Source organism: Neoarius graeffei, chromosome 1 (assembly GCF_027579695.1).
Source record: "Neoarius graeffei isolate fNeoGra1 chromosome 1, fNeoGra1.pri, whole genome shotgun sequence".
Taxonomy (NCBI): domain Eukaryota; kingdom Metazoa; phylum Chordata; class Actinopteri; order Siluriformes; family Ariidae; genus Neoarius; species Neoarius graeffei.
In genome coordinates, this window is record NC_083569.1 from 107,305,101 (window position 1) to 107,332,326 (window position 27,226).

The 27,226-nt window shown below is 41.1% G+C and overlaps 1 protein-coding gene across 1 annotated transcript; it reads right to left on the bottom strand.

Annotated features, from left to right (window-relative positions):
• Positions 1–1,619: 1,619 nt before the first annotated feature.
• Positions 1,620–26,741, bottom strand: LOC132881529 (insulin-like growth factor-binding protein 3). Its single transcript, XM_060914079.1, has 4 exons — positions 26,264–26,741; positions 20,088–20,347; positions 6,061–6,180; positions 1,620–2,561 (listed from the first exon to the last, which is right to left on the bottom strand). The coding sequence occupies exons 1-4, from the start codon at positions 26,613–26,615 to the stop codon at positions 2,436–2,438; spliced, it is 858 nt and encodes a 285-aa protein (XP_060770062.1). The 5' UTR covers positions 26,616–26,741; the 3' UTR covers positions 1,620–2,435.
• Between the last annotated feature and the right edge of the window lie 485 nt (positions 26,742–27,226).

Consider the following 27,226-nt stretch of genomic DNA (forward strand, 5'->3'; position numbering starts at 1 on the left):
TTGTTTTAACTAATGATTCCAGATTACATCAGATTTATTGACGGGACTTACAGATTTAGAAACCAAACTGGAACGTCTTTCAGCCTTTCAGTTTAAGTTCTGCTCTGGACATCTTCATGCAGGTTGAATCATTTCATCAGGGTTCAATGTCTACCAATCCGACTCTCCATGATGAAGTAATGGAATGGTTTCAAGATGTTACTGGGATTTCCACAAACAATAATAATGAAATTGTTGAAGGAAAGTCAAGAAGAGCTTGTTAAAAGTATTACGAGAACTAGAAATCATGGATAAACACCTACACACGGTACAAATCCCATCATCAGCTCCGAACCGGACCAAATGTAAGAACATGGACAAGCTAACGTGGGTTTTAGATCCTTATTAGCAATGTTAGCATTATAGTCAAGGTTTTTTTTTTTTTTAATAAATTTGCACCAGTTGGATAATGTAAAATTTTAAAATTTTTCACAAGTTGGAGGTTTTATAATTATTCTCCAGTTGCAAATTTTCAATTTTGTACTAGCTAAAGTTTATGAATGATTATGACAATTGGATATATTACAATTTTACACCCAGTTCAAGGTTTTTGATTTTTTTTTTCTTTTTACACCAGTTGGGATTTTTATAATTTTACACTAAACGTTTTTGAATTTTACTATAGTTAAAATTTTTTAAAAACGTACACTAGTTTTACTCCATTTGCAGATTTTATAATTTGAAATTTCATCTAGTTGGGAAATGTTATGCTAATCTTCAAGTTTTTATTCCTGTTGGAGCTGTTTACAATTTTAATCCAATTGGGAATTTGACCACTAGTACAAGTTTTAGTATTTTTCTCAAGTTGGACAAGTTCAAATTTTACACCAGTCGGAGATTTCTGAATTTGTCTCTAGATGGAGATGTTACAGTTTGAGACTTTTATACCAGGTTGGAATTTTATAATTTTTCACAAGTTGGAGGTTTTATAGTTACTCTCCAGTCATGAATTTTACAATTTTGTGCTAGCTAAAGTTTAGGAATTTTACATTCAATAGGATATTTTACAATTTTACACCAATTTGAGATTTTTGCATTGTTTTTTATCATCAGTTGGGAATGTTCAACTTTACACTAATTTAATGTTTTTATTTTATTTTATAATTGTTAAAATGTTTACATTTTACACTAGTTTTACTCCATTTACAGATTTTATCATTGAAAATTTCATCTAGTTGGGAAATTTTATGCTAATCTTCGAGTTTTTATTCCTGCTGGCATTGTTTAAAATTTTAATCCAGTTGGGAATTTGATGACCAGTACAAGTTTTAGTATTTTTCTCAAGTTGTACGTGTTATAATTTTACACCAGTTGGAGATTTCTGAAGTTGCCTGTAGTTGGAGATGTTAAAGTTTTAGACTTTTATACCAGGTTGGAATTTTATAACTTTACCCATGTTGGGAATTTTAAAGTTGAAAGGACAAGATTGAGCAAGTTATCAAAAAAAAAAAAAACGTACACTTAAAGCCACAGTCTGGAATTTCATAAACATTACGTCCTGAAAATATAAAGCAAATGAACCAAAATCTAGTGACATGAAGACAATCTTTGTATAACCCCCCCCCCCCCCCCCCCAAAAAAAAAAAAAAGACACAGCATCTTGTTTTGGCTCATATTAAGGTGCATGGAACAAGGACGTCTTCTGGAAAGATTTCAGCTTCACACACTCCTCTAAAAGCCATTCAAGCAAGATCGATAGTTAAGCCATACTGTATATGCAGAGGAAATAAAGCAGTTATGGAAGTCTTGAAGGTTTTATGATCCGTCCTAATATAGTGAGTTTATATGGTTGTACTCATGCATCATGCACATGCTCTTGATATTGAATCTGATCAATAAAGTCTTGTTTCGTTCTAGTTCCCGATTGTACGCGACAGGAATGTGTATTAAAGCTTTAATGAAACGATAAGCTTTGAAAAGTCACGGATAGGTTTGAAGATACGGAGGCACATGGTTAAGTTACTGTACTGCAATAGTCACACGCACACATACACACAAACTTACAGGAAGTGCTCTATAGCGTTAATGCCTTCTTCCATGTCCTTTTTTTTTTTGTGATCAGCCCTGACTCAAAAATCTCTCCAGCCTCCTGAGACACACCCACATTCCTTCATCCATCCATCTCTCTCTCCTGCAAGCATCTAGTGTTCCACTGCTGCTAAAGCGTGGAGCAGAAAAATAAATTAGACAATTTTAAGATGTTCTCCGAGCCCACCAGTCGATTTTTTTTTTTCCCTGGAGGGTACCGTCACACGAGTCCGAGATGAAGGGTCTGAGCGTGGAGATTCTTCAGCACACACACACACGCACACACACACACACACACACACACACACACACACACACACACACACACTCGATCTCTCTCTTTCCTTCGCCCATCCGTCCGCTCTTTTCTATTGGCTTTCCATGGCAAAGCACTGCGCATTTCCTCTCTCCTTTCCATCGAAGCCTGGCAGAGGCTGGCCGTATTTGTCCACGCACCAGCATATGCCGCGTTTTCGGCCCTTAGATGGCCAGCACTGAGAGAGAGAGAATGATAGACAGGATTATCAATCAATTTACTCATTATGCTTCGCTTGAAACCATTTTTGAACCTCATGACCTTGACTTTCCTGGTTAAACTCCCATCTCTTTCCACAGACCAGATTATGCTCATGTGACCTGCGACTAGGTATTTTCAGGGGGTCGTCTTTTTTTTCTTTTTTTTTTTTTTAACGATGCACATCCTGTTTTGTGTTCATATAGAGCAGCTTAAAGGTAAACACAGGGAGGCTGAAATATTTGCTCAGGGCCAGTGTGTGAAGCTCGCCAGCGCCAACTTCTATTTTCAGCCTCCCGCTGGCCAGTACAAATCATCCATTGCTGATTATACCCCCGGCTCCAAATTATGGGTGCTACAAATGACTTACAGAGCTTGGCGCTCCAAGCCAGAGGGCTGTTATTTAGCTGCCAATTTAACTAAAGGTCAAAGTCCTGTCTAGTGTGTGTGTAAAAAAAAAAAAAAAAGATGCAACAAAACCAACGGTTCCATGAGAGCACGAGAGGACTCGATGATTCGTAAATGGCCCATTGATTCATTCCTCGCAGTGTGTGATACCAAGGGAATTCACTCCAGACTGGGAGGCCTGTGTGGAGCTCGCGAAACTAAATGAAGTGAGAGACAAGAGACAATATCCAGACTGGGAGACGTAAAAAACACTGTGTGGGAGGGTCAAGAGGACTAAAGGGCTTTTTTTTTTTTTTTTAATGCAAGTTTCAGCGTTATGGTTCGTTAATATATTTGCGTAGCTTAGAAATGGAATACGTTATCACTCTCGCTCGCTGCAGAAGCCTTAAAGTGTCCTCATTAAAAAAAAAACTCTAAACCCTGACTGCTAAGCAGGCGAATCGAATCTTTTTATTTGCACGGGACCTGCAGCAAAAACGTTCAGGTTTAATCATTAGCGCCAGGCGAAGCTTTGTGCTGACCACAAAAAGTAAACACCCCGTCATGAAATGGTCACCCCTCCCTCTGTCCCTCCATCCCTCCCTCTATCCCTCCATCTTCTACAGCGCAGGTTTGCTTTCACGATCGTCACAGTAATATATATATAAGATAGTGATGATTATGATTTCGACTTTTTTTTTTTTCTCGATTGTGGGTCAACGAAAAGACTCCCATTAAGCAGGACCTGCCATGTTGTATAAATATTGCTTTCGACGATGGAGGATAAGTGCATCCATATGAAGGCGTCTGGGACACTCGTTTATTATAAACCAATTGTGGGCCGACCGCGTGAATCTGGAAGCGGCTCAAATCTATTTTCATGCAGCCGGCACAAGGAGTCCGATAATTATGGGGAGAGGCTCAGACCCCAGTAGCCACCTTGACGTCGCTCTCTCAGGGCGGCTTACGCAAGATAGCCACCACGGCAGCCACGCTCGGTTTGGCCTCGAGAGACAGACAGACAGACAGACAGGCAGGGCTTTAGCGCTAATCAGGAGGAGAAAAACGACTGAAAGAGACTGATATGAATCTAGTGGATTCACATCAACGTGTGCAAAACAAGGTGCGTTTCGAAACATGATGCAAACTCAAGTCAACCGATTACATCATGCTGCTTGTTGCACCATGACAAGAAATGCATCATGTCTTTCCTCATAACTTCATTTTTTTTTTTCCGGCTTTAATTAAAAAAAAAAATCTTCCATATTTTATTCCAGATACAATTCACACCATTAGTGAGTTGTATGAACACTAAAAACATCCATGGTAGATGTTTTAACCTTTCAAAACACCACCGAAGAACATAAAGGTGCTAGATTTTCCCCCCAAAACGTCATTATTAGCTCATCTGACCATAAGGCCAATTAGCTGTTGCCATGGCGTGGTGTCTGTCGTCTGTCATCCGTCATCCACGATTCAGGTAAATTGTATCTCCTCCATCAGTTCTCTATGGATTTCTGTTCCGATTGTTTTGTTTGAAAGAACTTATCACTCCGCACAAAACTTGGCCGTTATTTTGTCAAATTTTTTGCTAATTAGGCCAAATTAACGAAGGCCTCTCACTAGAATTGTACCTCCAATTTAGACCCCGAAGCCATTTGTTTTCAGGATAATGGCTGGCTGATGAAATTATTGGCTGGCTAGCTGACTCAGCCAAAACCTTAATGGCTGCTGCAGCCACCAAAATGTTTATGGCTACAAATGGCTGATACTGGACGTCACTGTGTGGCATATATCCGGGCGAACGGATCAAACAAATGGGGGGAATAAATAGCAAATTACCACAGGTCCCCTGGTCTCTTACTTCATTGTAAATATAAATCTAGCAAGATTGTAGTTCAATGCTAATAATAAGCTAATCTGGATTGTTCGAGGAAGGCATCTAGCTATCTACTCTCACTAGCAATGACCAGTGAAGGACTGGCAGCTATCTTACTATGATGAAAGTAGAGTGGTGGAGTACTTTTTTTTTTTTTATCAACCTCGAAGTATGTGAAACAAACAAACAAAAATACCTTTACACTTTCCCTCAGCAGCGGCAAAGAATGCAGCCATCTCGTCGATATCGGAGTCGATTGATGCTCTGGGTGGGTTCCCGGGTTCCCCAGTGTATCGTGGTAACGGTGTGAGGGGCGGGAAGCCAGACAGGTAGTCACAACGGCAAGCTTGTGGTGGCTCTCTGTGCTGTGATATCAGTTCTAAATCTCTACAGTGTATGCCTATACGTCTCTATTGTGTTACTACTAGTGTGTACAGTTGATCATGTTTGTGTCACTTTTCTTGTAGCTCATGATGTGGATAAACCCATTATTTGATGTACACAATTCTTAGTGGCTCAGCCAAATTTTATTAGATAGCGGCTCAAATTGGCTTACAAAATTATTGGCTGGCGGCGGCTCAAATTCTAAATGGCGGTTTTAGTGGCGCCTGGCGGCGGCTTCGGGGTCTACTCCAATTCCAGTTCTGATCGATGTTTTGGGTCGATCTTCCCTTGAGGAACAAAACCTGGTCGTTTGTTTGTTGATTTTCCTGTTGTAAACAATTTGTTTGCAACTTCATTTTCAGTTAAATCGTATGGTAGCTCCTCCCTCAGTTCTCACTGGATTTCAGTTCTGATTGTTTTATCTGAAAGAACTCGACCTTCTGCACAAAACCTGGTCATTGTATTGTCATTTTTTTTTGTGAACAAATTACTAATCAGGTCAACTTCACACATTTTGGGACTTCTGACTAGAATTGTGTCTCCTCTCTGATTTATCATGCGAATTCAGTTCTGATCGATGTTTTTGGTAGATCTTCGCTCAGGGAACAAAATTTAGTCCTTTGTTGATTTTCCTGTTGTAAACAGTTTGTCGTGGAGGATGGTCCTCTCTGACATTGCCATATTTCAGTTCTGTTTGACGTTTTGGTCGTCATGGTTGTTTTGATGGCAGGCCAGTTGAGCAACTACGTCCTTGACATTCTGGTATAAACCTTACAGCAGAGGAAGTGTTTCATTCGGAAATCCTTCAGTCGTGACATTTGTCCCTCACCTGTTTTTTCCTGTAGAAGCCTTTCTTGTCACAGTTTGGGATGCGGAAGCCTCGAGGGTTCACCATGTCGGTGATCTTCAGCATGTTAAGTATGCCATCCATTTCCCTTCGACATGGCCCCTGGACACACAACCACAATGCACAGCGTGAATACACACCTCAAAACACTGAATACACACCTCAAAACACTGCTTTCAATGACATTTAATCTGTCTATTTAAAAAAAAAAATGGATTAAAAGTGGGAGCCGGATTTGCTCTCGATGCCTTTTCTGAGCTCGGATTCTCAAAGACCTCCTTCAAAGACCTGGACCTCAATGATGGAAGCCTTGGAAACCTTGACAGGAACCAAACCTCCTCCAACACACAGACTGCGCAAAATAGAGACTGCCATGAATTTGGACATTAGCGGCGACGACTTTATGAATCTGTCTATCTGTGTACCTTGACTCTAATTCGTCCCCTGGGAAATAAATATTGAGGTTCGTTTCCAGGAAATGCAATCCTGTCCACGAAAACAGCGTCTGGCAGCAAACCTCTGACCCCAAACTCCACGAAACCAGTTAAACACACGATGCCACACACCATCCCTCAGAAATACGGGATTAGAAGCACTTTACTGCTGTAACAGCTCCAGAACCCGAGCAAACACGGGACTACAGGAAGTACAAGCAGCGCTCTGAAGCCGTGAGAGGTTAAAAACAGAAGCATGAATTAACCAATGATGCTAACAAGGAAGTAAAACGTGGAAGCGGAGAAGAAGAGTCTCGATTCAAAGACCTTCCTGTTCAGGGTTCCAGAGAATAAATGGAAACCTAATTCACACTGCAGATAAAGTATGGATGACCAACTGACCGGCTGAACTCATTTTTGAACTGAAGAAAATGTGCGTTTGACTTTGCATTAATTCATCGATAGTCTCGTTTTGGCACAGAATTCGCAAAACTAGCATCCAGGACTATTTAAAAAAATGTTATAATTAAGTTAACAGGATGGTCAAGATCACTAAAAGAATATTAACAATAAATAACTTTTTTCTTCATGTTTTCTTCTTCCCATAATCCTCAGGAAATTCAAATGATGCAACTTCCTGGTGAAGATAGAAGATGTAACCTATAACTCATGGAATATTCTAGACATTTCATAAGAGGGTGAATGTTTTCAGGTTTACATGTAACTTATGGAAAATGATGGTTCACTCAACAGATTAATGCAAATATTCAATCCATATTGAGCAATTATGAGCTCTGATTGGCTACTCTACTACTAGGATCTCATCTCATCTCATTATCTGTAGCTGCTTTATCCTGTTCTACAGGGTCGCAGGCAAGCTGGAGCCTATCCCAGCTGACTACGGGCGAAAGGCGGGGTACACCCTGGACAAGTCGCCAGGTCATCACAGGGCTGACACTTAGGTGGGGTTTACATTAGACCGTATCAGCGGATCATCAGATTAACGTTTTTAAAACGATTAGTGTGCACACAGCAACACCAATACACGATTCGTGTGCACACAGCAACACCAATACACGGATACGCTCGGCTCCGCAGGCATCCTGCGCTCCAAATCACTCCGCCCTGAACAGCGAGTGCCCTCTGGAGGGTGCGCACTCCGGCCCTGCGCAGCTCACACAGCGCGCGAGTGAAGCGCACGAGCAGTGATTCGGGACTGAGCCGCTGTGTGTGTGATCCCAGCGCATATCACTTACCACTTGCAAGTGGAAGGATGGCAAGCCTAAAGACAATCATAACTACACAATGGGCAGTATTTGCATCAGTATTTGCAGTATTTTCATACTTTTATACTCTTTAATGAAAGGTGATACAAGGCGGAAGTCCGCGCCGTTTTTCAGCAGTCGCGTCACATGACCAACGCCAGCGAATCAGGAAGGTGGATGTCACAGTGACGTTGTCCAATGACGACGCCAGCTAGAGCTCAGCACAGCGTATCCGCGTATTCTCAATGTTTACACAGCACCGGACCAGACATGATCTCATCTTATCTCATTATCTCTAGCCGCTTTATCCTTCTACAGGGTCGCAGGCAAGCTGGAGCCTATCCCAGCTGACTATGGGCGAAAGGCGGGGTACACCCTGGACAAGTCGCCAGGTCATCACAGGGCTGACACATAGACACAGACAACCATTCACACTCACATTCACACCTACGGTCAATTTAGAGTCACCAGTTAACCTAACCTGCATGTCTTTGGACTGTGGGGGAAACCGGAGCACCCAGAGGAAACCCACGCGGACACGGGGAGAACATGCAAACTCCGCACAGAAAGGCCCTCGCCGGCCCCGGGGCTCGAACCCGGACCTTCTTGCTGTGAGGCGACAGCGCTAACCACTACACCACCGTGCCGCCCACCAGACATGATCTGAATTGAATACGTGGACCCTGGCGGATTCCCGTTTCCCGGCGTTTCCAGGCGTTTTAATGTAAACGGACAGTGCATCCGCGAAGAAAACGAGACAGATACGGTCTAATGTAAACTTGGCCATAGACACAGACAACCATTCACACTCACATTCACACCTACGGTCAATTTAGAGTCAAAAAAGGGTCAATCTAGAGTCAAAGGAACTTGTTCTTGATTCTAAGATCCCTGTTCTTGGCTGCAGGAGTGTAACCTAATGTGTTCTTTTGTTTTCTGTTGCTTTTCTGCTCACCACGGTTGTCTCAGCAGTTTCTGAAATACTTCATGTTCCATCTGGCTTGAACCAACACCCATGCCACAGTGAAAGAAAGTCACACTTCACCATGAGATCACAATTTGTCCCATTCTGATGTTTGAAGTGAGTGAACACGAACTGAAGCGCTTGAGTTGTATCTGCATCATCCATCTCGCGGAGGTGAATAAACTAAAGAAAACTCTATTTCTAGAGTAGCATACTACACCAAGTTCTACATTTCGACAATGAAGGGACACTTTCTTTCTGAAACACAATGAGAAACGTTCAGACTAACGGTAGCTAAAGCTAAATGGCTGACGGCGCTGTTCGTTGTTGTCGTCGTCTCCGAACAGCTTTCCAGCACATGAAAGAAGGCACAAGCCACATGAATCAAAGCCTGAAAACCCCCATCCCCTCAGTGGCGTCCAGTCAAGGAGGCAGAGCTTGTTTACAACAGAAATGGACCAAAAGCAGGGAATGTGGCATTCAAAACAGCTCTAACACACAAACCAAGAGCCACCGGCTTTAGTTACTCATCAGAGTCCACAAATACCACACACACACAGCTAGAGGAGAGATCCAAAACACCACCAAGGTTTGGCTCATTCCAACATGGTAGCACATAAAACAAGACCCCCCCTAAAAAAAAAAAAAAAACACCCACAAAAGGTTGTTCACAAATCATGCATTTTACAAAGTTTACAGCTCACACACACATTATTAAACACCGCTTAAACTCTGATCATCAACCAGTGATGATGTGCCAAAGGAAAAATCAAACCTGATCACTACTCTCAGCTCCAAAGAGCTTTATCATCCAAACATACATCACACACACACTTCACTCACACGCTCACAGAAAGTCCCTGCTTGACACTCGGACTCTGCAGAGATGTCGATTTGCAATAGATATCAAGAAACAACACGAGATATCTCTGGAATGTTTGAAAAAAAAAAAAAAAACGGCGCAAGCGTCCAAAATCAACAGATATTATGAAAGGCATACTTCGATAAATGTGGACTATTCCTTGCCGTGCTACAGATGGCCAAGCTTTCTAGAACAGAAAGGTCGAGCTGTACCTTTTCTCCAGTTCTGATTTGGATCAGACTCGGTGCAGGAGGGATTCTTTATAGAACGGTTACTTCGAGGCAATAAAAATAAGAGGCAAATAAAAATTCTTGAAAGGGTGTGAGATTAAAAACAAATCGAAAGCCAGAGTGCTCTTGAATTGCTGCTGTTTTCACCAGTTTTCTTGCAACCTCCATGATTGGGGATGGGGTGGAAATGGGTGTCCCGATTAAATATAGGTTTGTTGCCCTACGTTCTCACCATGAGCCATGATTTCAGCAACGAGCGACATTTGAAAATAGATTCCCAAATCGAATACTAATTCGTTATGCTGTGATCTATGATAAAGCGCCGGTTCCAATTGATCCCTCAGACCGGTCCTATAGCATGTATCGGCAAACATATCTTCAGTTCTCCACTCACTACTTCAATTCCTACCTGCAAATATGTCCCGTTTTCCATTTGGAAGCAAAACACAGCCATGTTTCATCATATCCTGTCATATATGACCTCTGAGGGGCGGCACGGTGGTGTAGTGGTTAGCGCTGTCGCCTCACAGCAAGAAGGTCCTGGGTTCGAGCCCCGGGGCCGGCGAGGGCCTTTCTGTGCGGAGTTTGCATGTTCTCCCCGTGTCCGCGTGGGTTTCCTCCGGGTGCTCCGGTTTCCCCCACAGTCCAAAGACATGCAGGTTAGGTTAACTGGTGACTCTAAATTGAGCGTAGGTGTGAATGTGGGTGTGAATGGTTGTCTGTGTCTATGTGTCAGCCCTGTGATGACCTGGCGACTTGTCCAGGGTGTACCCCGCCTTTCGCCCATAGTCAGCTGGGATAGGCTCCAGCTTGCCTGCGACCCTGTAGAACAGGATAAAGCGGCTAGAGATAATGAGATGAGATGAGATATGACCTCTCATTGAATATCTTTAGAGAGAAATAAAGCTCAGAGAAAAACTAGCCAAGATCGAGTTTAACTTAGCTTGCTTTGCTAATCTGAGAATGAAGTGGAGTGCATTTCATTAAAAAAAATCAAACAAAAACGGACCAGTTTTCACTCTGATTAGTGCGCTTATCTAGTTAGCTTTCGATACTGTATATACCTGGACAAGCTCCGCCCACAACCGCCAACCGTAGCAATTGCTACACGCAAACAAGAGACAAACTATGAGCAACATGATTGACTTATCGGTTGCTAGCGTGAATACAGTTTCATTTGGGAAAACTGATTTGCTGTATAATAGCATTAATATATTCATTTATTCTATCCACATTCACTGGATATGAGCAATCGCATGCTCTGATTGGCTACTCTACTACTTGGATATCAGCTCATATACTGTGAGTAGAGGAAAACAAAATGGCGGAGCGTGTTGCTGAACCAACCGAGGACGAAATAAAAACTCGACTGGAAAACAAAACCACAAAAAGTACACACAAAAAAAAGAATAAAAGTATTTGATGGTAAGAACGTATCTTTTTTATTTTTAATTTTTCACAAATTATTATGATCGCATTTTTCACAAATTGCTCCTGTCATTTCGCCGGTTTGTTTACATTCTAAGTGGAAACGATTTTGTCGGATGTTTTGAATAAAGTTTTTGTTTATCAAATTTGCAAAAAATAAAAATGCTCCATTTCTCAAAATCCAGTGAATGTGGATAGAATAAAACAGTTATTCCACTCGATCTGGTCATACATGGCTTATAGCGGCTATCAGCTCATGTACGACTCGATTTCATGGAATAACTGTTAAATAATATATTTAACAATTATACTACCAAACTTCATGGCATCTTTAGTGCTTTGTGGAACAGCATTTTCCTTCATAATTTGTAATTCTTCCTCACTTACAGTAAAGCGATTGGCCGCCATTTTGCCAAGTCACTCGAGGTGATTATCAAGAAATAGTCCGAAATCCTCGACCAATCAGCGGGCACGATTTTCAATAATAATAACCTCCGTATTTATACTAATCATAGAGGACAGATTCCTAGACACATATTTACAACAGTATATCACTGTACTACAGGGATGATTTGAATCAGTATATCTGAGTCGGTATGAAATCAATATTTTTGGTTTGGTTTTATAATTTATCCAATCAAAAGGCAAAAAAGAATGAAAAGCTGAGTGGTGTAAGAGCTGAACATCGATAAACCTTCACTAGTTATGCATAGAAATGGGGAAAAAATAAATCACCCAATCACCATGAAGAACAGACCCAACTCTTCATCAAGTCTTCAATCATTATACAGTGGTGCTTGAAAGTTTGTGAACCCTTTAGAATTTTCTATATTTCTGCATAAATATGACCTAAAACATCATCAGATTTTCACACAAAAATAAAGAGAATCCAGTTATACAAATGAGACAAAAATATTATACTTGCTCATTTATTTATTGAGGAAAATGATCCAATATTACATATCGGTGAGTGGCAAAAGTATGTGAACCTTTACTTTTAGTATCTGGTGTGACCCCCTTGTGCAGCAATAACCACAGCTAAACGTTTCCGGTAACTGTTGATCAGTCCTGCACACCGGCTTGGAAGAATTTTAGCCCATTCCTCCATACAGAACAGCTTCAACTCTGAGATGTTGGTGGGTTTCCTCACATGAACTGCTCGCTTCAGGTCCTTCCACAAAATTTCCATTGGATTAAGGTCAGGACTTTGACTTGGCCATTCCAAAACATTAACTTTATTCTTCTTTAACCATTCTTTGGTCGAACAACTTGTGTGCTTAGGGTCGTTGTCTTGCTGCATGACCCACCTTCTCTTGAGATTCAGTTCATGGACAGATGTCCTGACATTTTCCTTTAGAATTTGCTGGCATAATTCAGAATTCATTGTTCCATCAATGATGGCAAGCCGTCCTAGCCCAGATGCAGCAAAACAGGCTGAAACCATGATACTACCACCACCATGTTTCACAGATGGGATAAGGTTCTTATACTGGAATGCAGTGTTTTCCTTTCTCCAAACATAACGCTTCTCATTTAAACCAAAAAGTTCTATTTTGGTCTCATCTGTCCATAAAACTTTTTTTTCCAATATCCTTCTGGCTTGTCCACGTGATCTTTAGCAAACTGCAGACGAACAGCAATGTTCTTTTTGGAGAGCAGTGGCTTTCTCCTTGCAACCCTGCCATGCACACCATTGTTGTTCAGTGTTCTCCTGATGGTGGACTCATGAACATTAACATTAGCCAATGTGAGGGAGGCCGTCAGTTGCTTAGAAGTTACCCTGGGGTCCTTTGTGACCTCACTGGCTATTACATGCCTTGCTCTCAGAGTGATCTTTGTTGGTCGACCACTCCTGGGGAGGGTAACAATGGTCTTGAATTTCCTCCATTTGTACACAATCTGTCTGACTGTGGATTGGTGGAGTCCAAACTCTTTAGAGATGGTTTTGTAACCTTTTCCAGCCTGATGAGCATCAACGCTTTTTCTGAGGTCCTCAGAAATCTCCTTTGTTCATGCCATGATACACTTCCACAAACATGTGTTGTGAAGATCAGACTTTGATAGATCCCTGTTCTTTAAATAAAACAGGGTGCCCACTCACACCTGATTGTCATCCCATTGATTGAAAACACCTGACTCTAATTTCACCTTCAAATTAACTGCTAATCCTAGAGGTTCACATACTTTTGCCACTCACAGATATGTAATATTGGATCATTTTCCTCAATAAATAAATGACCAAGTATAATATTTTTGTCTCATTTGTTTAACTGGGTTCTCTTTATCTACTTTTAGGACTTGTGTGAAAATCTGATGATGTTTTAGGTCATATTTATGCAGAAATATAGACAATTCTAAAGGGTTCACAAACTTTCAAGCACCACTGTATAAGTAACTAGTTTAAATCATTTTATTTATCATATTGAGCATTTATTATCCTCTGTATTTGTTGTTGCAAATGTCCACAGCTCATGGCATATCTGCAGTGCTCCAGCTCTGTCCTTTGGCTAAGTTTCGCAAAAAAAACCCACAAGATCAACTGCTCACTTACATATCCCCCCCACTCTCGCTTATATCAGAATGCAAGCAATCAAAGGAATAGGACACTTATTATGAATGTTGACTTCAACAAATAATGAACCCTGAAACACTTAAGTAAAGAACCATGTCTCTCCCCAGGGATTAAATAGCATAAAATAGCATTAAATAGCATCCTGGTAAACTGTCATTTTGAAATAGCATTTCGCTTCTTGAAATAGTGTCAAAATCCACCCTATGCGTTTTGTATACCGTTTTCAGGTCTGTCGCACGTCGACTTCTTGTTTACATTCAGTCAGTAAACAGGAAGTCAATGTGCAACAGACCTGAAAACAGTATACATGGTATAGAACCCCAAGCTGAAGCTTGCTACCAAATATCAAGCAGTTGTGATTTGTAGTTGCTGAGTAAAGTGTGCCAAAATTTTTGTAAATCCATGCTACATGTTTCGTAAATACATTCGGTCAGTAAACAGGAAGTTGACGTGCAACAGACCTGAAAATGGTATACCAGGTATAGAACCCCAAGCTGAAATTTGGTACCAAGTACCAAGTGGCTACGATTTGTGGTTGCTGAGAAAAACGGTGTTTTGGACGGACGGAAGGACAAAGGTTAAAAAAAAGCTACAAGCTAAAAACACATTGCATGTTTGGTTCAATCTTCAATGACATTTTAACAGGATGCTTCTTCACCAAAGTGATTTTCCAGAAGGTCCTGTAAAAACTAATTACAGGTTACAAGATTGAGAAAAGAAAGTTTAAAAGCGAAATATTGAACAAATTGAAACAAGTCAATACAAAAATTAACATTATTATAAATGAATGTTAAAAATTTGAATCATGTGCACTGATGGAGTTGAAAAGAATTTAGATTCAAACTGGGAAATCTTCGAGCACTGTTTAATATTGTCACTTATATCATTCCATTCTTTGATGGCTTGATACAATATCCTTATTATTGAAACATTGTGAGATTAAAAACAAATTTTAAACAGATTCACTTCCTGCAGTTGAGTCGATTCCAAGTCGAATCGCTTTTGACCGAGATTAGTTTGCTCAGACCGGTTGCTTTGGTCCATAACTGAACGTGATCACTTTAGTGGAGACCACACCAGGGTTTGATTCAAACTGACGAATCGCTGCAGGCATGAAAACACTCCAAGTGTGTCAGAGATGTGATTTCAGGTCAAGTCAAGGTTGATGTAGCAAGGCTCATTTCTTGTTGGTTCTGGGAATCCTTGGATAAAGACGTTAATGGATAACAGACTAATCACTAACAATCCATGCTTTTAGTTAATGTTTCCAATTAACAGTGCTTGAGCTCAGAAGTTGGACACATGCTGGATGGTATAGCGTATTTAAGCCAGTGAATCATCAATGTTAACCCTTTGATGCAAAACATGGGTCAAAAGTGACCCGGCTGAGTTTTTATCTTCTATATCTTTGCAATAAATTAATTCCATCATTCAGTATTCAAGGTATTCCTCAATTAACTTGTTTTTGATCATCATACATCCTTATTTTATTTTTTCCTTTCTTACTTTTTGAATAAAAACCCTTTTTGTATCACTACCCTTCTAATGCACAACATGGGTCAAAAACGACCTGCATTCATTTTACAGGTTATTTCATGTATGGCTGAGTGTTTCTATGATATACTTTTGAAATAAATTCATTTTGTCATTTACTTTTCCAAATATGCAGTTTTTGTTTAGCACAAATCATTTTTATTTTTCCTTTCTTAAGTTATGAACAAGCACAGCTTTTGTAATTCTACATCAAGTTTACACACATGGGTCAGAACCGACCCGCATGCATTTACTACAGCGTTTGGTGGGAACTGTGAATTGTGCTTGTGTCAGACATTTCACAGCTCAGCACAGCGCCCTTTGCCCATCTAATACATGGAAGTAATGTTTTTCAATTGTTCTAACATTACCTTAAAAAAAACTGATTATGTTTAGGTTACCTTGAGAGTGAGTAGATTACTTGTCAGAAAGTTACAAGTAATTACTATTAGCTACCGAGCTGTTGACATATTCTACTTTAGTTAGCTAATTTTATTGTAGTTGGCTTAGCTAACTACATAGTTAATAAATAAATAAATAAATAAATAAATAAATAACTGGCCCCATTCACTGCTAAAGTAATTACTTGAAACAAATTATTATTATAGTATTAAGACATTTAATTTTAAATTACACTTGGATGACCCATGTGTAGTACAACCCCGATTCCAAAAAAGCTGGGACAAAGTACAAATTGTAAATAAAAACGGAATGCAATAATTTACAAATCTCAAAAACTGATATCGTATTCACAATAGAACATAGACAACATATCAAATGTTAAAAGTGAGACATTTTGAAATTTCATGCCAAATATTGGCTCATTTGAAATTTCATGACAGCAACACATCTCAAAAAAGTTGGGACAGGGGCAATAAGAGGCTGGAAAAGTTAAAGGTACAAAAAAGGAACAGCTGGAGGACCAAATTGCAACTCATTAGGTCAATTGGCAATAGGTCATTAACATGACTGGGTATAAAAAGAGCATCTTGGAGTGGCAGCAGCTCTCAGAAGTAAAGATGGGAAGAGGATCACCAATCCCCCTAATTCTGCACCGACAAATAGTGGAGCAATATCAGAAAGGAGTTCGACAGTGTAAAATTGCAAAGAGTTTGAACATATCATCATCTACAGTGCATAATATCATCAAAAGATTCAGAGAATCTGGAAGAATCTCTGTGCGTAAGGGTCAAGGCCGGAAAACCATACTGGGTGCCCGTGATCTTCGGGCCCTTAGACGGCACTGCATCACATACAGGCATGCTTCTGTATTGGAAATCACAAAATGGGCTCAGGAATATTTCCAGAGAACATTATCTGTGAACACAATTCACCATGCCATCCGCCGTTGCCAGCTAAAACTCTATAGTTCAAAGAAGAAGCCGTATCTAAACATGATCCAGAAGCGCAGACGTCTTCTCTGGGCCAAGGCTCATTTAAAATGGACTGTGGCAAAGTGGAAAACTGTTCTGTGGTCAGAAGAATCAAAATTTGAAGTTCTTTATGGAAATCAGGGACGCCGTGTTATTCGTACTAAAGAGGAGAAGGACAACCCAAGTTGTTATCAGCGCTCAGTTCAGAAGCCCACATCTCTGATGGTATGGGGTTGCATTAGTGCGTGTGGCATGGGCAGCTTACACATCTGGAAAGACACCATCAATGCTGAAAGGTATATCCAGGTTCTAGAGCAACATATGCTCCCATCCAGACGACGTCTCTTTCAGGGAAGACCTTGCATTTTCCAACATGACAATGCCAAACCACATACTGCATCAATTACAGCATCATGGCTGTGTAGAAGAAGGGTCCGGGTACTGAACTGGCCAGCCTGCAGTCCAGATCTTTCACCCATAGAAAACATTTGGCGCATCATAAAACGGAAGATACAACAAAAAAGACCTAAGACAGTTGAGCAACTAGAATCCTACATTAGACAAGAATGGGTTAACATTCCTATCCCTAAACTTGAGCAACTTGTCTCCTCAGTCCCCAGATGTTTACAGACTGTTGTAAAGAGAAAAGGGGATGTCTCACAGTGGTAAACATGGCCTTGTCCCAACTTTTTTGAGATGTGTTGTTGTCATGAAATTTAAAATCACCTAATTTTTCTCTTTAAATGATACATTTTCTCAGTTTAAACAGTTGATATGTCATCTATGTTCTATTCTGAATAAAATATGGAATTTTGAAACTTCTACATCACTGCATTCCGTTTTTATTTACAATTTGTACTTTGTCCCAACTTTTTTGGAATCGGGGTTGTAATATAAAAAGTATTTTTGTTCATAAAGTAGGAAAGAAAAAAAATAAATTAATGATTTGTGGTAATTAAAAACAAAATATTTAAAGAATACTTGGAATATTCAATCATAAAATAAATTGATTTCAAAAGATAGCGCAAAGAAAAACTCAGTCAGCATGAAATAACCTGGAAAATGAATGCGGGTCATTTTTGACCCATGTTGTGTATTAGAAAGGGTGTGCATATGTTTTGCATCAAAGGGTTAAAGATGAACAATAAAGCTTGAAGTGTAAAGTAGCACCTTATACAAATTCTGTGTATTATTCATAAAACTAGCAACTTTGGAAACATGCTATATGGGTGGTCCAGCAATTGGATTGTAGTGTCTTCACAAAAAAGGGAAACAGACAGTGACTACATATCAGACTGAGCATAAATATTTGGACAAAGACGTGTTATTTTGACCAAATTTAGGGTATTTAGTTCATGACAAAACTTGAAACCAGACTACTGCTGACTGATATGTTGGACATAGCCAATGTGGCGAAGTAAATGATAAACTGAAGCTAAATTTAGATTTGTTGGTTTGTGCTACCTAAACTAAGTTTAGCCCAAGAAGAAAACTTGAATTCTGCTGCTGACTTTCCCCACAGCTAGTTGAAATCTTTTCCAGCTTCATTATTTGCGTTTACTTTAGCTAACAAAGACAAATTCATGCTAAATTTAAGCTAAGTGTCTGTGTGGTGCAGGAGGTAGCGCTGTCACCTCATAGTTCCATGGTCCGGAGTTTGATTCTGCTGTGCAGGTGCTTGTGTGTGGCGTTTCCTCGAGATAGGTGGATTGGCTACTCTAACTTGTTGCTGTGTGTGCATGAACTGATGTTCCAAAATACCATCATTTCCTGAAAAAAAGATGGTAGATACTCCTGATTTGTATTCCAGTGAAGTCTGGATTCTGTTTGCAACATTAGCTAGTGGAAGACAAAAACCATCAAACGTTCCCATGTTTAACAGGGAGCCTAGCTGGGGAAGCCATGGCCTAATGGTTAGAGAAACAGCTTTGGGACCACAAGGTTACTAATTTAATTCCCTGGACCAGCAGACCTGGCTGAAGTACCCCTGAGCAAGGCACCTAACCCCCAAGTTTCCCAGCAAGAGAGGTGGTGTACCTTGTGTCTGATTAGCCAAATATAAATCGATGATGTGATTATCAGTTTGGGCAGGAGCATGGCCATAACTCATAAATGCTCACTACACCTTTTCATTAACATTTGTTTTCAGTTTTATAAAACCTTGCTTTGGGGTTATGTTGTTTTGTTTATGGTTAATCAGCAACTAATTATGGTCAGTCATGGTCAAGGTCAAAGAATTAGCTAAAATTTGCATTCTTCACAGATGCCACAGGGTCCCTGTTCCTGACTTGCCTTGTAGTCATGGAGGCCACATAGTTCCTGCCTTTGTCTTCTAACTGGTCCATTATCCCTGATTATGAACACCTGCCCCTTGTTTCCCCTTAATTAGTCTATGTATTTATACCCTCCATGTTGCCCTTTGCATTTGCAAACATGTTGTTTGTTTGCATCAATTCCGAGCCTTGTTTCCCTGTGTACCGCTTCCTTGTGTTTCCTGTCTTTGACTTCTGCTTGTTTACTTAAAGTAAGGATTATCCTGTGCTAAATACCTACCACCTGCCGTTATTTGGACCCCTGCTACGAACTACATCTATGATTCTTACACACACCTTAATAAACTTAATACTAAGCCCATGTACTTGCATCCAGTCTCCAGCCTAATGTTACATCTGAACTACAGATGCCAACACAAGCAGTAGCAGCAGGACAATCCAGGCAGCTACACTGTGCAAACCTCAAGAGCTGAGCGAAAGAACTGAAATCAGATGTCTTCTTAAAAAGATTTCTTAGTGCAATGTTCTTGAGAACAAACAAAGTTTCAGAACTATAAAAAGAAATTCCAGTACCAGCAGCAACTGTCAAGGCAGTCGGCATTGAGAGCCATTGTGGGGAAATAAATTATATGCGTCCATATACTGACTGTTCTCACAGAGTCTGCCCATTGTAAAATGTCATTCTTGTTCAAAGCCAGCATTATGCAATCCCTTTCCTGGTGTACCACAGGGAATGCAGGTCTGGTGCCAAGCCTACACTGACACACCTACTTCAGCTCATTAAAATACTGAGTGGTCTCTGATTTTTAAGCACAGGTGTGTTCGATTAGGGTCGGAATTAAATTCTTCATGATGCCAGGAGCTCCAGCTCTATATCCACTATGCATGTCATGCTACCCTGAAGGAAAGCCGCAAGTTGCATAAATAGCTGATTGTATACCGATTTGAAGTGTACAGAATCTTTTACAAAGCCAGTAACCAAATGTTGCCACAAAGTTTGAAGGACGTTACCATCTGCGCCCACAACCTTCCAGATTCTATGCGGTTATCCAACAGATCCTGGCATTATACTTACATACTCTCGCTCCTGCTTGGACTCGAAGGCGATGTTCTCATGGTTGGAAGGGGCAACTGCCAGAGGTTCCTCGATTTTGTAGCTCTGGCTCTTCCGGAGTTGCTCGCGTTGGATGTCCTCAGCTTTGGGGTGAAGCCGGTAGGGCGGGGGACGCCGACTGTGGGAGGGAAAGACATCCGTTGACTGCTCATGTCCAGCTGGCACTGACGGACTCGTTGTGTTGCTGCTGGAATCTTCCTCAGGCATCTTGGCACTCTCGACTGAAAATCGGACAGAAGGAATGCTGGGAAGATGCAAAACTAGGATGCAAACCTGCCAACTTTTTTTTTTCCTACAGAAGAATCTAGGGAACAAGACAATCATTGTATATGAATACCTTTCTACTTAGTATATATTTTTTCCCCCTTTGGTTTTGTTTCAATCACAGGTTCTTACCAAGATATTTTTGTCAGAAGGAATGAAATTAGGTCTAATTTCTAGATCTGCAATTTCCTTTCCGTTGTTTATCCTTGTATTCATCACCTACTGCACACCCAGGGTCTAAAGCTGGGTTGTCGGCTGTTAAGGGCCTGTAAAGCCCATTAGGACATGCTTGTGATTTCAGGCTTTATAAATAAACTTGACTAAATATAAAGTACGCCAAAGTACTGCACTAGACTCCAGAAGGAAAAGAGGATTCAGGAGACGAGAGAGAAGGGGTTTTAGCTCTGGAACTTGCCCAAAATAAGGACAAACATGAAGAAGTTATACTGTGAAGGAGATTTTCTACCACAGTTCCAGACACCTTTATGTTCCATGTGGCACATTTGGAAAAGGCAAACATTCTGTTAGTTGTCCTGATCAAAAACAAATGGCACTTTCACTTCAACTCATGCAAAGTGTGACATTTTTAGAATTAAAAAAAAAAAAATTTTTAACCATGTTTTCAATTCTGTAAACTGGTAATGGTACTAATGGAGAGATCATACACCATTGGATACATACTTAATGAAAACTTGTGATAAACCAAACATTAACTTACCAAATAAGGACATTTTTATCAAGGCAGACTACTAATTTGAATTGGACTCCCCATGCACACACTCATTAATTAGTCATTAATTAGGCAACCATTGTAAAATAGCAATTGTAAGTTTTAAATCACATTGGACTGGTGAAAATGATACATTACCATTTAGAAATTACACCAATCAGCCATGACATTAAACCCACCAACAGGTGAAATGATTAACATTGATTATCTCATTACAATGGCACCTGTCAAGGGGTGGGATATATTAGGCAGCAAGAGAACAGTCAGTTCTTGAAGTTGATGTGTTTGAAGCAAGAAAAATGGGCAAGCATAAGTGAGCAACTTTGACAAGGTCCAAATTGTGATGGCAAGATGACTGGGTCTGGGAATCTCCAAAATGGCACATCTTGTGAGGTGTTCCCAGTATGCAGTGGTTAGTACCTACCAAAAGTGGTCCAAGGAAGGACAACTAGAGAACCAGAGATAGGGTCATGGGTCCCCAAGGCTCACTGATTTATGTGGGGAGTGAAAGCTAGCCTATCTGGTCCTATCCCACAGCAGAGTTACTGTAGCACAAATTGCTGGCTATGATAGAAAGGTGTCAGAACACACAGTGCATCACAGCTTGCGGTTTCTGCAGGTGTGTAGCTACAAACTAGTCAGAGTGCCCATGCTGACCCCAGTCTACCACCTACAATGGGCACATAAGCATCAGGAATGCACCATGGAGCAATGCAAGATGGTGGGCTGGTCTGATGAATCATATTTTCTTTAATATCACATGCACCATGTGCATCAATTCCCTGGGGAATGGATGGAACCAGGATGCACTATGGGATGAAGGCAAGCCAGTGGAGGCAGTGTAATGCTCTGGTCAATGTGATGTTCTACTGGGAAACCTTGGGTCCTGCTATTCATGTGGACATCATTTTGACATGGACTTCCTACCTCAACATTACCACAGACCCAGGACACCCCTTCATGGCAACGGTATTCCCTAATGGCAGTGGCTTCTTTCAGCAGATTAATGGGCCCTGCAACATTGCAAAAACTGTTCAGAAATGGTTTGAGGAACATGAAAGAGTTCAAGGTACTGACTTGGCCTCCAAATTCTCCAGATCTCAATTCAATCAAGCATCTGTGAAATGTGCTGAACAAATAAGTCTGATCCACGGATGGAGGCCCTACCTCGCAACTTACAGGACTCAAAAGATTTGCTGCTAACATCTTGGCGCCAGAAACCACAGCACACCCTCAGAGGTCTTGTGGAGTCCATGCCTCGAGGGGTCAGAGCTGTTTTGGCAGCCCAAGGGGGACACAGTATGAAGCAGGTGGTTTTAATGGTATGCCTGATCGATGTATTTCCTTCATGACAAGATTGGAGCCAACTCAGTCTGGTAGTTTTGAGTATGTAGGCATGGACAAATTATAAATCTAAATTAGCCCACTGGGAAAGTAAAAGCTCTGGTGTACTTACTACCTTGAGGCATTTTTGGGTTGAAACCTATTTGGCAAGGCTGAAAAGTGGTAGCTAGCATAACGTAATGATGAACGGTGTGCTAGTTTTCTAGTTTCTACTTTTAGATTGATGCTAGTGTTGCAATACAGGCTAAGGGAAGTGAACAAGTACAGTGCCCTGCATAATTATTGGCACCCCTTTGGAAAGATGAGAAAAAAGTGCACCTTTTGGTGAAGTCGCTTCATCTCACACTGAAAAAGAAAATGATAAAAATCCAATTTTTCATTGAAATAAACTCATTCAGAGAAAATCAAATCCCTCAAGAAAATTATTTTCAACCAAAACACGTTCCACTATTATTGGCACCCCTGGAAATGATAGTGAACACAATGCATCTGAAGCATGTTTCCCATTTAAATTGTAGAGTAGTTTTGAGTTGATTGGAGTATGTAGGAACTTTCAAGCTGTAATCCATGACTTCCTAATTAACTGGGGAGCAAATATGAGGTGACACAGTGGCCAAATTCCCTCAACATCAACATGGGAAAGATAAAAGAACACACAAACCAAACGAGGGAGAAGTGTGTTGACCTGCATAAGGCAGGGAACGGTTATAAAAAATAGCTCCTCACCTGAAAATGTCAATTTCCTATGTCCTGTTAGGGCAATAATAAAAAAGTGGACACCAACTGGAACTGTTACAAACTCACCTGGAAGAGGAGCCAAGTTTATTTTGCCCCCATGTAAGAGAGGCAAAAAAAAAAAAAAAATCCCCAAGCATCACTGTTGGTGAATTACAAGAAAAAGTAAAATCTTGGGGTTTCCAAGTCTCCAAAACCACCATCAGATTCTACTTCCATGGCAACAGTTTATTTGGAAGGTCTGAGAGAAAATAATTTTCTGTCAGTTAACTACAAACATAAGCACCTGAAGTTTGTGAAATGCTACAATAACTTTGACTGGAACCGTGTTCTCTAGTCTGATGGAACAAATATGGAGCCCCCCCCCCCCCCCCCCCCCCCAATAAACACTCATGGTGGGTTTGGTGTAAAAAGAAGGATGGCTATAATGAAAAGAAACTGATCCCAACTTTAAAATATGGTGGAGGTTCTGTGATGTTTTGGGGCTGTTTTTTCTCCAAAGCCCTGGTAACCTTGTTAGGGTCCATAGCATCATGGACTCCATGAAATAGCAGAACATTTTAAATCAGAATCTGGCTGCCTCTGCATTTTAGGAAACTAAAACTGGGTCGTCACTAGATCTTCCAGCAGGACAATGATCCAACGTCCAAATCAACACAAAAGTGGTTCACTGAGCACAGAATCAAGCTCAGTCCCCTGAGCTGAACCCCAGTGAAAACCTGTGGGCTGAGCTGGAGGAGAGAGCACAAGAGAGGGTCGAGGACCCTGGATGATCTGGAGAGATTGTGTAAAGAGGAATGGGCTCAGATGCCCTGCTCTGTATCTCCAACCTTATAAAATGTTATAGGAGAAAACTCAGTGCTGTTTTACTGGCAAAGGGAGGGTGCGCAAAGTATTAAATGCAGGGGTGCCAATAATATTGGGACATGTGTTTTTGTTGAAAATTATTTTCTTGACAAGGGATTTGTTTTTTTTCCGAATAAATTAATTTCAATTAAAGGTTGGATTTTTCTCATTTTTTTCAGTGTGAGATGAAGCGACTTCACCAAAAGATGGATTTTTTCGAACCCTTTTTACTAATCTTTACAAAGGGGGCCAATAATTATGGAGGGCACTGTGTATAATCATGTAGCACTTAATGTTAGCAGCTTCAATGAGTCATTGGCAAACATTTTGGCTTACAAGATGTCATGTGTCATCTGTCAAGGGCAATTATTCCACCTTGTAAAATCCACTCGACTGCTTTGCTCTGCCTTGGTCGATGTGTGTAGTGCAGCAGGCACTGGGATTAGGAACGAGGTGTGTCACCTTACATCACTGTAAAGGTCAGTTTTTATGACTACTGGGATGCCAGGGTCGGGCCAAATGCCATGCCAATTATCACATAATGCAGTCAGGAAATACTGAATGTAATCTCAGGAAGAAGATCCTACTCAGCATGGAGAAGGCACTATTCTCATCACTCCCATTACCAAAAATCAACCACATTATTTGTTAATTAAAAGTGCCTTCATGATAAAATCATAAATCAACTCTTACCACTTTGTTCCCCCATCTCATCCAGTAGCTAATTGTGCACGAATACCATTAATCTCGCAAACTGCAAAGTTTAGATCAGCATGTTGGGGGAGAAAAAAGAAAAAGGAACCAATAAAGTAAATCCATCCCAGGGATGTGGCCGTTCTGACGGCTTCAACCATCAAAGTGTCTAGGGAACATTACAGTAGTGGTTTCCCGTTGCCTTCTACTGGATTATTATAGAGGTTTTCTCCTCTCAACCATTCACACCTATGGACAATTTAGAGCCACCAATTAGCCTAACTTGCATGTCTTTGGACTGTGGGGGAAACCCACGCAGACAAGCTCCACACAGAAAGGCCCCTGTCGGCCTCAAACCCAGAACCTTCTTGCTGCGAGGCGACAGTGGTAACCACTACACCACTGTGCCGCGTAAAATAAACAGTTACACCAAGATAAATAAATAAAATTAAATTATAGCCCACTTTCATTCATAGCAGAAGAGTGTCAGTGTTTATCTGTGCACTACAATGGTTCTGCAAAAACACGTCTGACTCAGAAATTCCGATTTCCTTAGAAACCAGGCACATGTTTAAGAACTCGGATGCTGAAACAAGTACCACACACACACACACACACACATAGAGTAATAACATTTAGACTTTGCTATTCCCTCAGAAAACAGCATAAGATTTGGTTTATCAAATCAGAATAGCTCTGTGGTTCCAACTCTGTGCTTTGGAGCCACAAAACTGGTCAGAAATGTGCTGCATGCGCCAACTCGGCAAAGAAATACAGTACAGTAGGTCACTTCTGTATCGACAAAGTGTCGACAAAGCTGTTGATAATACTCAAGAGGTTCTGATTGGGTTTATTCCGTAATAAGATTGATCGTTTCTTACAAAATGATGGGGAAGCCATGGCCTAATGGTTAGAGAAGCAGCTTTGGGACCAGAACGTTGCTGGGTCGTTGCTCCCCAGGGTACGCTGTACATCACTCTGGATAAGATGCTGTTAATATAATAGAATGGTAATGGATGGATAGATGTCATGATGTGACCATCCTATTCGATTATCAAGCGGTAATGTCCAGACATGATCATACCCTCTGAGAACAAAGCAGTACCGAAGCACAACTGTCACTATCAAAGCATTTAGCTCCATAACTGGACTGTCTTAGAGCAAAACTTGACATGCATCATTGCAGTAACAAGGAGCGGACTGATTATAACCTTTGCATGAAAGAAGAAGAAAAAAAAGGTTGAAGTTCTATAAAATGTGCACTAATGCAAGGCTGCATGCCGCTCCTTGACAGGGTTGTGACAGCTGAGGGTGAAGAGAGAGGGCTGGACACGCGGAACGCTCGTGCGTCCTCAGAAATCCTGTTAATAAACAGCATGCAGAATAAAAATATATCTATTTTTACGCATGCATTTCTACTTTTAAGCTTTTTTTTAAACATCATTAGGTTTAATAAGACACTCAGAGCCACATGCATGCACGCACGCACGCACCCACGCTTTTACGCATGTTATGAGTGCTGTACCTTGTCGCGCGCTGACCGGAGGAGGTGCGGTCTGGTTCACGCACACCCCACGGCCCTCCAGCAGCGCGTGCAGCGGCCTCGGTTCGCCCGGCCGGTGTCGGCAGACCAGCCCCGCGCCGCAGCGCCCCGTGTAAACCCCGCACGCGCGACCCTCAGCCAGCGCGCACGTCACGCAGCAGCCGCAGCCCGGCTCGCGCACCCGTTCCACGCAGTCCTCGGGCACGGGCTCGCACAGTGTCCGCGCTCCGGCGTCGCACGGCTCACAGCGGATCACCGCGCCCACGGCGGAGCACAGGCGCGCCACCGCGGCCAGACTCACGGACACGAGCAGGGAGCGGAGCGCGGCCACCATGCTCACAGACAGGGGAAAAAAAAAAAAATCAAATAATACTCTAATAATAACAATGTTATTAACAATAATAATAATAATTATTATTATTTTTATAATAATAATAATAACAATAACAACAATGCGCAAAGATGTCAAAGTTTAGCGTCCCATTCGGCGTTTTAAATGGAAAACTTCTCTCTATATATAGACACAGAGATTCAAAGCCACGCCCCTTTAATGAATAATGCAGCACCGTCGGCTGTGTGACGTCACTCGCCGTCTAGTTCAGCACCAGACCTCAAAGTTCCAGGATTTTTTTTTTTTTTTTAATACAGTCATTTTGTACTTGTACACATTTTAGTTTCACTTTTAATGTTCACTTCATGAACTTATTTATTTATCTTTTTTGTCGTATCTTCCATTTTATGATGCGCCAAATGTTTTCTATGGGTGAAAGATCTGGACTGCAGGCTGGCCAGTTCAGTACCCGGACCCTTCTTCTACGCAGCCATGATGCTGTAATTGATGCAGTATGTGGTTTGGCATTGTCATGTTGGAAAACGCAAGGTCTTGACATTGATGGTGTCTTTCCAGATGTGTAAGCTGCCCATGTCACACGCACTAATGCAACC

Bases quoted from the DNA above. Each gene is read 5' to 3' on its own strand.
- LOC132881529 (XM_060914079.1), bottom strand. From the start codon at position 26,615: ATGGTGGCCGCGCTCCGCTCCCTGCTCGTGTCCGTGAGTCTGGCCGCG. The intron at 20,348-26,263 runs GTACAGCACTCA...TCCGATTTTCAG, and splicing joins TCCGGTCAGCGCGCGACAAG to TCGAGAGTGCCAAGATGCCT. The intron at 6,181-20,087 runs GTAAGTATAATG...TTGTGTGTCCAG, and splicing joins CCAAGCAGGAGCGAGAGTAT to GGGCCATGTCGAAGGGAAAT.